The sequence below is a fragment of the Crinia signifera genome, chromosome 2 (assembly GCF_055691185.1).
Source record: "Crinia signifera chromosome 2, ASM5569118v1, whole genome shotgun sequence".
Lineage (NCBI taxonomy): Eukaryota > Metazoa > Chordata > Amphibia > Anura > Myobatrachidae > Crinia > Crinia signifera.
The window spans coordinates 270,943,276-270,955,296 of record NC_139218.1 but is presented as its reverse complement, the minus strand read 5'-3'; the positions used below and the strand labels follow the sequence as shown (position 1 = coordinate 270,955,296).

The 12,021-nt window shown below is 42.9% G+C and overlaps 1 protein-coding gene across 3 annotated transcripts in view; it reads right to left on the bottom strand.

The window, feature by feature from the left end:
- The window catches only part of NALCN (sodium leak channel, non-selective), a 511,286-nt gene that overhangs the window by 36,166 nt on the left and 463,099 nt on the right, over positions 1–12,021 (bottom strand). For all 3 annotated transcript variants that reach the window (XM_083168621.1, XM_083168622.1, XM_083168623.1), the window contains 6 exons: positions 11,730–11,897; positions 10,804–10,908; positions 6,954–7,060; positions 4,777–4,897; positions 4,595–4,693; positions 558–651 (listed from right to left, as the gene is read on the bottom strand). In XM_083168621.1, coding sequence (XP_083024747.1) covers positions 558–651; positions 4,595–4,693; positions 4,777–4,897; positions 6,954–7,060; positions 10,804–10,908; positions 11,730–11,897 — 694 coding nt within the window. The remainder of the gene's footprint in view (positions 1–557; positions 652–4,594; positions 4,694–4,776; positions 4,898–6,953; positions 7,061–10,803; positions 10,909–11,729; positions 11,898–12,021) is intronic.

The following is a 12,021-nucleotide window of genomic DNA, read 5'->3' as shown; positions in this document are numbered from 1 at the left end:
TTACCAAGTATAGTAGCTCTTACTAACTGCTTTGGGGCTCATCTACATTTGGAGATGTCATTTTAAATTACACACCCACGCTTCTAGGTGCCACATTCACAACCTCTTTTCACAATGTCTCCATATATGGAACTAGTCACGCCCCTTGGGTGGAGCATGACATGCCTCCTCAATGGGGCGCTTTGCAAAATTCTACTTCCAATTATAATCTCCCTGAAACTAGTTTTCAAAAGTAGGCAAGTATGAAATAATAACTGTGGAATCAGGGCTTAAGTAGGGTGGTATGACAAGGCACAAGGAACCACAAGGTAGGGGGCGCTGTCCTGCAGCACCTGTCAATTTTAAGTTTTTTTTTTTTATCAATCTTGCTTGCAATTCCATCCCATCTCCTGGCCAGGAACCAATGCTTTTTTAGACCCAAGGCACCAAAATGTATAGTTATGGCTCTGTGCAGTACTGGGCCTGTCCTCCAACTTTGATACTTACAAATAACCTGCTAGTCTAACCAAGGCCAGATCATTCCTTTAAATAAAAAAAACAGTTACAAGGTTTGATACCTGGACGAGGAGGGAGGTGGAGTGGCTGAGCTATCTTTAGTCTGCTTTTTAGATCTTCCCATCTTCTTTGATCAACAGTCAACAAAGCTGTACCCTGGTTAGTGGAAACACAAATGTCATATATAGGTAATGCTGCTTTCAGACCGTAAAAATGGCTTTGACGCAGTATTTTAAAATGTTTCTAAAAATGGGACTGCCAGCTAAAACCCCTTTCACACCACATATCTTTAAATGGTATTTCAGTGCAGTTTTTGGGCCTTATTCTAGTTCACTCTTTCTGACAAAATCCTTCTTAGATGGACAAAACCATGTGCACTGCATGGGGCAGATGTAACTTGTGCAGAGAGAATTAGATTTGGGTGAGTTATTTTGTTTCTGTGCAGGGTAAATACTGACTGCTTTTTTTTTTACACTGCAATATAGATTTCACTTTGAAGTAAAACCCCACCCAAATCTAATTCTCTCTGCACAAGTTACATCTGCCCCCCCTGCAGCGCACATGATTTTGTCAGAAAGAGGGAACTTGAATAAGGCCATTTGTCCCTTCACAACATTGAACCCGTTTAATCCCATAGAAAACAGTGAAAAAAAAAAACAGGTCTGAAACGGGTAGGACCCTGCTTTATTACCGTTTAGAAACACCAGTTTCATAGGGGATACGGTCATTAGGTCTACAGTAACTAGGTCGACACGCATTGGATCGACACCACTAGGTCGACATGCAGCTAGATTGACATCGGTTAAGGTCGACATGGGTCAAAGTCGACATTGATCTAGGTCGACATGGGTCTAGGTTGACATGACATTAGGTTGACACTAGCGTTAGGTCGACGTGGGCTAGGTCGACAGTCAAAATGTCGACATGGGGTTTCTCACTGTTTTTTTTTATCCGACATGTGCCAGTAGGCGGTATTTTATGCCCTACCATCCACTAGGGCAGCGGTTCTCAAACTGTGGGTCCTGACCTCAAAGTGGGTCCCGACCTTCTCAGCATGGGGTCGCGACTCCATGTTGCTGACCATCAGGCTGATGAATTTTCTAGTCTCAGTCAATGATTCAAGGAGTCTGAAAGATCTGTTGAATTGTCTGTTATTTTAGACTCCTCACATAATTTTGTGCCTCCACAATGCTGCCATATATGTGCTGTCTGCTGACTACATATGTGATGTGACCTTCTGCAGTAACTTGCTGGGGTGGGGTCCTGTAATATTTTTTATTGTCTGATGGGGTCCCAGAGCAAAATAGTTTGAGAACCCCTGCACTAAGGCATGGTGGGAGAATAAAATAGTGTGCCCGAAGTATCTCGAGCGATGCGAGAGGATGCGTTGCCCTTCAAACTGTGTCCATGTCGACTGTGTCCATGTCGACTGTGTCGATGGGTAAAAAAAAACTGCGAAAACCCCATGTCGACCTTTTGACTGTCGACCTAGCCCATGTCGACCTAACGCTAATGTCGACCTAATGTCACGTCGACCTAGACCCATGTCGACCTTGACCCATGTCGACATTGCTGCATGTCGACCCAGTTGTGTCGACCCAATGCTTGTGGATCTAGTTATGGTTGACTAAACGATCCCAACCCATTCATAGAACCGGTAAATTCACTCTGCAACTTTCAGACTGCACAAATTACCATTACCGGTAAAAAAATGGCAAAATACAAGGTAAAATGTGCGGTGTAAAAGGGGCACAGAATAAGGTAGCATGGTTACAGTTTTAATCAATGTTTTCTTTAATCCTTTTCATGAATATAACTGTTAATAACAGATAAACAGACTTAAAGCACCAAGAGCTGTATTTACTAGGCAGTAGGCTTTCAAAGCTGCTGAATTTTTCGGATTTCCAAGTGCACAAACATTACATTTAATCTTTAGGGGGGTATCTAGAGGGTTATTCTGATTCACTCAGAAAGGCACAATCACTCTCTCATGGACAAAACCATATGCACTGCAGATGGGGCTAATGTAACATCAGAGAGTGCAGAGAGAGTCAGATTTGGGTGGGGGGTGTACTTCAAACTAATATTGCAGTGTAAAAATAAAGCAGCCAGTATTTACCCTGCACAGAAACAATAAAACACCTAAATGTAACTCTCTCTGCACATGTTACATCAGCCCCACCTGCAGTGCATATGGTTTTGTCCATTAGAGAGTAAGTGTGCCTTTCCGAGTGAATCAGAATAACCCCCTGTATCCCAGGCAAAGTTTTAGCAAGTGAAAAATCTGCAATTTTCATCCATTTTAGGGCAAATTTGTCTCACCCTATTCAATTCCCGTGCTGATTTTTCACTTGGGCCAAAAATCCAGCATTAGCTAAAACCGCATAAATCTGCCACAAATCCACACAGTTTTGGTGAATTTGTGGCTGTTTTCTCCCGTTTTTGTAGCTGTTTTCACCCATGCCAATTCACTAAAACAAAGTTAAATGGCATGGTTGAAAATGTACTCAAAAATGGGAGAGAATGCCCCTATGATTGAATACTGATAGGCGAATCTTGGTGAAAAATCTGCCTGGGTTTGCATTCCCCCTATAACTGTTTTAAATCCTGCAGTCAAAAACCTATAAATATCAGCTATGATAACCTGCTTAGTAAATATAGCCCCAACACTGCTGTAATCCATGCTTATCTCAGTAAGTTTTAAATGAACATTTTTCTTGTCTGAATTGGGGTCTGGCCCAGAAAGGGGTCTGGCCACTACAAAGTGAGTCAGGGTAGCAAGATATATAGCATAGCTCTGAAATGCCTGGAGCAATTTACACCAAACTTAGTACACATGTGACTTACAATCTGGAAAAAAAAAATACTGTGGGGGGTAAGACACCTCTAGCACCCTGTGGGGTCCTGGGGCCATAAAGGGGTCCAGACACTACGCAAAGTTGGTCAGGGAAACAAGAAATGGCAACGTAGCAGAACATAGAAGGGGTAGAAGAACATTGATTAGGTCCACATTAGCCACTAATACCGGCAATCCCAACACTGCTGGGGGCACAAAAAGGGGTCCATCCACAACAAACTGGATCAGGAATGCAAGATATGGCAGATTTGCATAACATAAAGTGGGTAGATTTGCATAACATAAAGTGGGTAGAGGATATGCGGTTTTAGAAAAAAGTGCTAAGATCCAGTAGACCAACACAAACAGATGTATGCCGGTCACACCATGGGTATGGCGAGCTGTTAAGCTTAAACAGAAGAAGAATAATACTCAAGTAATGCTAATTGCACAACCAAACCTGGGCAACGCTGATTACATTTCATGGTTACATTTATCTAAGTCACTTTATAGTATTTTGTTTTCAATGACATAGTCTATTTCCTTTACTGCTTCAGTCACTGTCTTTTAATCCCCTGTATATATAACAAATGTACATTTTGCCCATTTTTCTGGTGCTATCAGTGTGTATCATCATCATCATCACTAATATGATGCTGTGGTTTCTTAAATTATTCTCAGGTAGCCTGTGTCAATTTCTCAACCTCAAACACAAGAGTGGTGTACACACGGAGCTAATTTGTGCTATTTTCTAAGCAATCTGACTAGATTGCTTAGAAAGTAAGCACAGATCTCTCTGTGTGTATGCTCCGAGAGATAAAATATCTCTTGCTAACTAAGTCAGTGCATGCAGTCACAATCTAGTCAAATTGCTTAGCAAATGACTGCAAATCTGTCTGTGTGTACAGAATGAGAGATACTGATCGCAATCTCTCATTCTGAACGACTACCCTGCCTTTTTTTGCTTAAGCAAAATTGCTTAGCAAAATTGCCTAGCAAAATTGCTTAGCACAAATCTCTGCGTGTGTATGTGCTCTCCATGGGAGATCTTGACACCAGAAAAATTGCTTAGCAAAATTGCTTAGCACAGATCTCTACGTGTGTATGCCCCTTAGATGGACGAACTGTGCTTGACAAGATGTAAGAATAACCTACAGTAACATTAAAAGTTATCACCCCAGGTATTTGGAGACATCAGTTGTACAAGACGTACTAACAGAAGGGTGTTTTATTATGTATATTGTTTGACTGTATAGAACTTACCTTGTTTTCATTGAAGTTGGCAATAACCACACCAACAAAAAGAGTCAGGCCTATCATGCACCCAAGGAACACAAACACGTGAATGTATATTCCATGTATCTGCAATAAAAAGATAGACAGACACATTTAAATACAGATTAACACCAAAGTAAAGGAACTATATTACATTTCTGGAAATTTACCGGTCCAACGCGATGAATGATAACATCTCGGACTTCAACCCAACCTTTCAAAGACAGCACTTCAAATAAAGCCAGCATAGCATTTCCCACATTATCAAAATTAAAGTTACGAGGGTTTGCCCTGTGTATTTAAAAAAACAAAATAGTGTAAAAAAAACAGAGTAAAACAACATAGTATTTATGAGTGGATCAGTCATTTTTATACAAGAACCTGAAATAGTTTGGAAACAAAGTGGTGGAGGAAATATGGGGGTACCTGGAAATAGAAGCAGGAATTAAATTATTTCCTTAAGAATAGGAGAGTATCACATGCTGGACTGGCTGGCTCAATTAATGTAGGCGGTGCTGTCACTATATTGGATTCCAAACAATACCAATATTAGACTTTTTGCTTTCTTTAAGTGGAGAAGGCCGATCAGGACATAGGCACTGAGATCAGGTGAGCATTATCTATCAATTCTAGATCTGATTCCCTCCACATAAAGGAAACAGTGATCTACAGTATCAACATGAATGAATCAGCGATCTTTCAGCAGACAGGGCACCATATATAAGTTACTCCCAGGCCACTACTTATTGGTTTTGCTGTAACCTGCTTGTTCATTTCCAATCTGTAGTTTCCAGAGTTTGGTTCCACAGCTTAGTGTGCTCCATCAGCTGCGGTGATTCTCCGAACGCTAGTCATGACAGTCTCCAGTGTGCCGCCAGTATTACTGGTCACTCTCTCTAGTCTCCTGTGTGCTCATCACAATACTCTGTGAATCAAGCTACAATGCAGTAGCCCTGCCAGAATTTTGATCTATATCTGTTTTTGAATAAGTTGTTACAGTTTGTCACAATTGTAACAAAAAGGTTTTTTGACTATATTTAAACACATTGTAAAAGTTTTGCCTTTGAGGCTCTCCAGTACAGGTGCTTTCTAAAGGATAACTTTGTGTAAACATGACTGCATTATTTGAAAGTACAGAAATAATTGTTTAAAAATTATAGGAGAGGTACCCTAGTCTCCACCTTCTAGCATAAATATGATATAAAATTATAGCATTGAAGGTTTGAATTGTATATTTAATATATATTATTAATCATCTGATTAGATTGGTCCGGGTCACAGCTCCTTGAGCAATTTAGCAACAGTGGAGCTTATCTTTCAATAATTGTATTTAAGTATTGTGAAATTATTTGTTGCTACATTAATCTATATTTTAATATTTAATAATAAATGTTAGATTTTACAAAACATTTATTTCTTACATATGTGCCAGGTACAATGTACCTACTGTAGGTTTTCCTTTTTGAGTGCCCCAGAAAAGAGTCTTATTTTCTCCTTGCAACTATAGATTGTAAGTTTCCAAGCAGGGCCCTTTGAATGTTTGTAAATACCCAGTTTGTTGTATCACTGTCTCCTTTGTAAAGCACAACGGAATATGCTGCTCTATATAAGAAACTGTTAATAAATAATAATGTATGAAGAGGAGGTGGAAGGTAACAGTAGACAGGGACATGTCTTATGGATGATTTAGTTGCGTGCAAGCATTGAGAAGAAGGGTGTAGATGGAATGGACCAGGATCAAGGATACATTGTTGTAGAGGTACAGAAGAACTGTGGGTGGGGAAGGAGAGCGGAAGAGGAGTTAGGTGTGTTGTTATGGATTTTGAATATAGAGATTTCTTGATGGATGGTGTCTCGATTTGGCCTTTGAAATATGTGTCAGAGCTAGTCAGGGCAGTGTTGGTGGGCAAAGAAGCAAGATGCCGGTAGTAAAAAAAATTCTGGGAGTAGGTTGATAAGATAATATATGATTTAATTGTATTTAATTTGTAGTTGTTTTCCAATTGTTTTTGTTTTAACTGGCAAAATTGTCATTTTGTGTATAGCTATTGAATTAGATGGAACAGATTGCCTGCCCTGCTCCCATGCTGTGAAATGCTGCTTCCTATTGACAAACAGGCCTGCCCCTACAGTAGCTTGTAGTAATGTGGAGGTGCTATATGGTGGTTTCAGCACATTGTAACCTGTTCTGTACTTAAAGTAATACTGTGGAGAGTACAATATAAAAAAGCCTTCCACTACCTCTGCCTAATAAAACATTATATTTAACTAACACACCTATAATACAGATATACTGTATTAATACTCTGATGTTTATATAAATGAGAACATTTTCCCAGTCACTTACCAAACTCTTGGAACCCAAAATCCTGGTTTCTTTTCTCCTGCTTTTAACTTCAAGTTTAGATTTTTAGAAACACTGACATTAATCCTAAATATGCCATGGCACTTTTCCTAAAATGGAACAAACAATACAATCAAATATGTAATATACAGTTATGTCTGATGTTCTTATAGTCAAATGCACAGGAGGCCACACTTTTATATAGAAAAGTACCCTCTTCTGCTTCATTGTGTCTCCTGGTCAAGGCCGCCAATAGGGGGGTGCTGTGGGCACAGCTTTCCTGGGCCCTGGCCACTGGAAGGGCCTCGGCAGCTCATTTTGCCCAACAAACCCCCCCCCCCCGACTACCTCCACTGCATTGCGCTCAGGGCTCTGAACAAAGCAGGTCCTGGAGCACAGGCTTATTCAACCCAGAACGCCGGCGGCCATTTAAAATGCTGCAGCAGTTTTTGAGCCAATCAGAGCTCATAGACCGGCAGCCAATCAGAGCAGTACACAAGCTCTGATTGACTCACTAGCCAGTGCTGCATTTTAATTGGCCGCCGGCATCCTGAGTTATAAAAGCCGGGACCTCTGGGCTGCAGCTCACCGGAAGAGGAGATGGGGAGCAGAAGCCGGGTTACAGTAAGTCAAGTGAGGAGGGGTGGCCCGAGGCCCAGACTGAAAATGAGTCCCGGGACCCAAAATTCCTGATGGCAGCCCTGCTTCTGGTTCTTATGTTCCTTGACATTGCTACTGTACACATTTATGAAACACATCATCACTGGGTAAGATCAAGGCAGCATATCTGCATACACTGGATGGTGCGTAATATTGTATCATTTATATACTACTTCTGCATACCAGTGCTCAGGGCCGCCGACAGGGGGATGCTATGGGGACAAATGTCCCAGGCCCTAACCGCTAGTCGGCGGCTGCCATCTTTCCTCACAGAGGCGGGCTGCGCTTCATCTGCAGCCCGCCACACAGCACAGAATCAGAGTGGCCTGACTGCGCCTGCTGCCCGCTGCCTGCCTGAAACCTTAAAACAGTCAGGACAGCCAGGAGCCCCACAGGAAGCCCCCTCAAGTGCGATGTGACATGATGATGTCACGCCGAGTGCCAGCCGGAGCCCGGAGGACAAGGATCTGGCGCCACTGGTGTCACAACAAGGGAGGAAGTGAAAAGAGGGTGTCACAACAATGGAGAGAGTGGTGCAGCCTGCCAGTGCCTGGGATCCATCATCCGGATCAGTGTTTTACCACCCCAGCCTACCTGTGGAACCGGTAAATCAGGCATATTGTAACACATCAGGGAGGGTGAAGAAGGAAGGGGGAGAGGGGGGGGGGGGGTAGATGGAGGAGGGGGGGAGAGGGAGGAGGGATGGGGGGAAGCCTGCTGATATTGTCAGTCCTGGGCCCCAAAATTTGTGATGGCAGCCCTGCCAGTACTATCCAAGCAATAAAATATAATTTTGGGAGTAATTGATTGCATAGGAATCTATAACCTAGGAAGGTTGACATGCATTGGGTCATCCACTGAAGGTCGACATGCACTAAGGTCGACACACCTGAAGGTCGACAGGGTCATTAGATGAACACATGCATTAGGTCGACATGGGCTAGGTTGACAGTCAAACGATTGACATGTGATTTTCATTTTTGGTACTTGTGTATTTTGGCGGCGCCCCTGATGTCCGTCGTACGACGAACAGATCGCATCGCATCGCATGCCATGCACCCGATGGCATGCGATGCAACGCGATTTTGACCCCCTATACGACCAAAAATCGTATAAGCACCCTAAAGGGTGCTTTTGAGCACCCAAATGGGTGCTTACAATGTTAAATGCACCCCCACGCCACCCCCCACTATAAACGTGAACCCGAAGCGTGGCGAGCGAAGCGAGCCCGCGAGGGGCGGCGGTACGCGTCCTACGACCTTTTCATACCCCCACTATCCACGTCGGCGTGGAGTTGAGAATAGAATAGTGTGGCGAGCGCAGCGAGCCACCGAGCCCGAAGCGTGGCGAGCGCAGCGAGCCCCGCGAGGGGACGCGGATACCTTCACAGTTATACGCGTCCCCTCGCGGGCTTCACAGGTGTCCGTGGCGACGCGGACACCTGTGAAGCCCGCGAGGGGACGCGTTTACCTGTGAAGGTATCCGCGTCCGCTCGCCACGCTTCGGGCTCGGTGGCTCGCTGCGCTCGCCACACTATTCTATTCTCAACTCCACGCCGACATGTGCTGACAGGCGGTATATTCATGCCTATCATCCACAAGGGCATGGTGGGAGAATAAAATAGTGTGCCCAAAGTGGGTATATGATACTGTATAACACAGTAAATGGCATGTACCTGGCATATAATATAGCATTGTACAGAGCATGTACCCGCGTATATGATAAAGCACATTACAGAGTACTTACTGAGGTATATGATATAGTATAATACAGAGCACTTACCTATGTATATGATATATGATATAGCGCCATACAGAGCACGTACCCAGGTATATGATATAGCACAGCACAGAGTACGTACCCAGGTATATGATATAGCACAGCACAGAGCACTTACCCATGTATATGATATAGCACAGTACAGAGCACGTACCCAGGTATATGATATAGCACAGCACAGAGCACGTACCCAGGTATATGATATAGCACAGCACAGAGCACGTACCCAGGTATATGATATAGCACAGTACAGAGCACGTACCCAGGTATATGATATAGCACAGTACACAGATCTTACCCGGGTATATGATATAGCACAGCACAGAGCACTTACCCATGTATATGATATAGCACAGTACAGAGCACTTACCCATGTATATGATATAGCACAGTACAGAGCACGTACCCAGGTATATGATATAGCACAGTACAGAGCACGTACCCAGGTATATGATATAGCACAGTACAGAGCACGTACCCAGGTATATGATATAGCACAGCACAGAGCACTTACCCATGTATATGATATAGCACAGTACAGAGCACGTACCCAGGTATATGATATAGCACAGCACAGAGCACTTACCCATGTATATGATATAGCACAGTACAGAGCACGTACCCAGGTATATGATATAGCACAGCACAGAGCACGTACCCAGGTATATGATATAGCACAGCACAGAGCACGTACCCAGGTATATGATATAGCACAGCACAGAGCACGTACCCAGGTATATGATATAGCACAGCACAGAGCACGTACCCAGGTATATGATATAGCACAGCACAGAGCACGTACCCAGGTATATGATATAGCACAGCACAGAGCACGTACCCAGGTATATGATATAGCACAGCACAGAGCACGTACCCAGGTATATGATATAGCACAGCACAGAGCACGTACCCAGGTATATGATATAGCACAGCACAGAGCACGTACCCAGGAATATGATATAGCACAGCACAGAGCACGTACCCAGGTATATGATATAGCACAGTACAGAGCACGTACCCAGGTATATGATATAGCACAGTACAAAGCACGTACCCAGGTATATGATATAGCACAGTACAGAGCACATACCCAGGTATATGATATAGCACAGCACAGAGCACGTACCCAGGTATATGATATAGCACAGTACAGAGCACGTACCCAGGTATATGATATAGCACAGCACAGAGCACGTACCCAGGTATATGATATAGCACAGCACAGAGCACGTACCCAGGTATATGATATAGCACAGCACAGAGCACGTACCCAGGAATATGATATAGCACAGCACAGAGCACGTACCCAGGTATATGATATAGCACAGTACACAGATCTTACCCGGGTATATGATATAGCACAGCACAGAGCACGTACCCAGGTATATGATATAGCACAGTACACAGATCTTACCCGGGTTTCAATGGTTGGATCGTTGCACTTTGCAAGCTTCCCTGCAAACAGCTGGACACCAAAACTGGCAAATACTAGCATCAACGTAAGAAGAAGAATGGATACCTGAAAAGATGTTATTATCACATTATTATACCATGAGCTATATTGACTGTAAATGAAAAGTCTAAAGTGATCTTAATTGGAGGGCATCATAAAACTTGTAATCATGAAAAAGCATAGAACTGGCTTCGTTCTAGAAATCACAGAGCTCATAGGAGATGCAAGCTCATTTACAAGCACTGAGCTGCCAATGGAAACTGGGCCAACCATTTATAGCAAGACTACACAGTGCAGCCTGGCTGCTTATGCTCAATGGTGCCTACTGTAGCAAATCTACACTTGTTTGCATAAATACCCCAATGAAAGTTATTCGTAACTTGGCTGGATTGGCTTTCCTGTAAAATAGGGAATTACGGGGCATGAACTGGGTTTTGGTAAATTCATTGCACGTCACCACCCTGACTTTTGAGATTATCATGGGAGTGTTGCGAGAGGGCATCTATAAAAAGCTGTGATTCTGAGTTGTGCATATTGGGCAGGGACGCGGCCTGTCTCTGGCATCTAGTATGGGGCTGGTGCAAGTACAGATACTACTGATTGTTATTTGTATATCTGCTTGGAGTAAGCAATAATTCCTGTTGTGCAGAAATGGACTGGTGGGGTCAGACACAAGGAGCAGGTCCGTTTAGTGATGTCCAAGTAGCTAGAACAACTGCATTCTAAACTTTTATGAAAAAATTTGACAAAATGGACAACGTTCTGTACAATTTCAATTTACAAGTGACAGAAATAATGTAAAGAGCTACATCAACAAACAATAAAAAAACCTTTACAAATGAATAGCTTGTCCATACCAGAGTTAAAGAAAAAAAAATTTCACGTACCAGAAATATTTCCTTGAACCCACTGAAAAGTTCACGCACTACTTTCCTCATCTGAGGCACCAACTTAAATATGCGGATGGGTCTTAAGCATCTCAATACCATTAAAAGCTGAGTACCAGATTTAGCTGGAACATTGTACGGCATCCAGCAGAGGAAGATCAGACTGACCTTAGAATTATTAGATAAAATTATTATTAGATAAAATTAATATTACTCATGAAAATAATAATCATTTCATCAGTTAATGCCATTGCAAGTGTCCAAGTGTTGCACTATATTGCATAGATTTGAT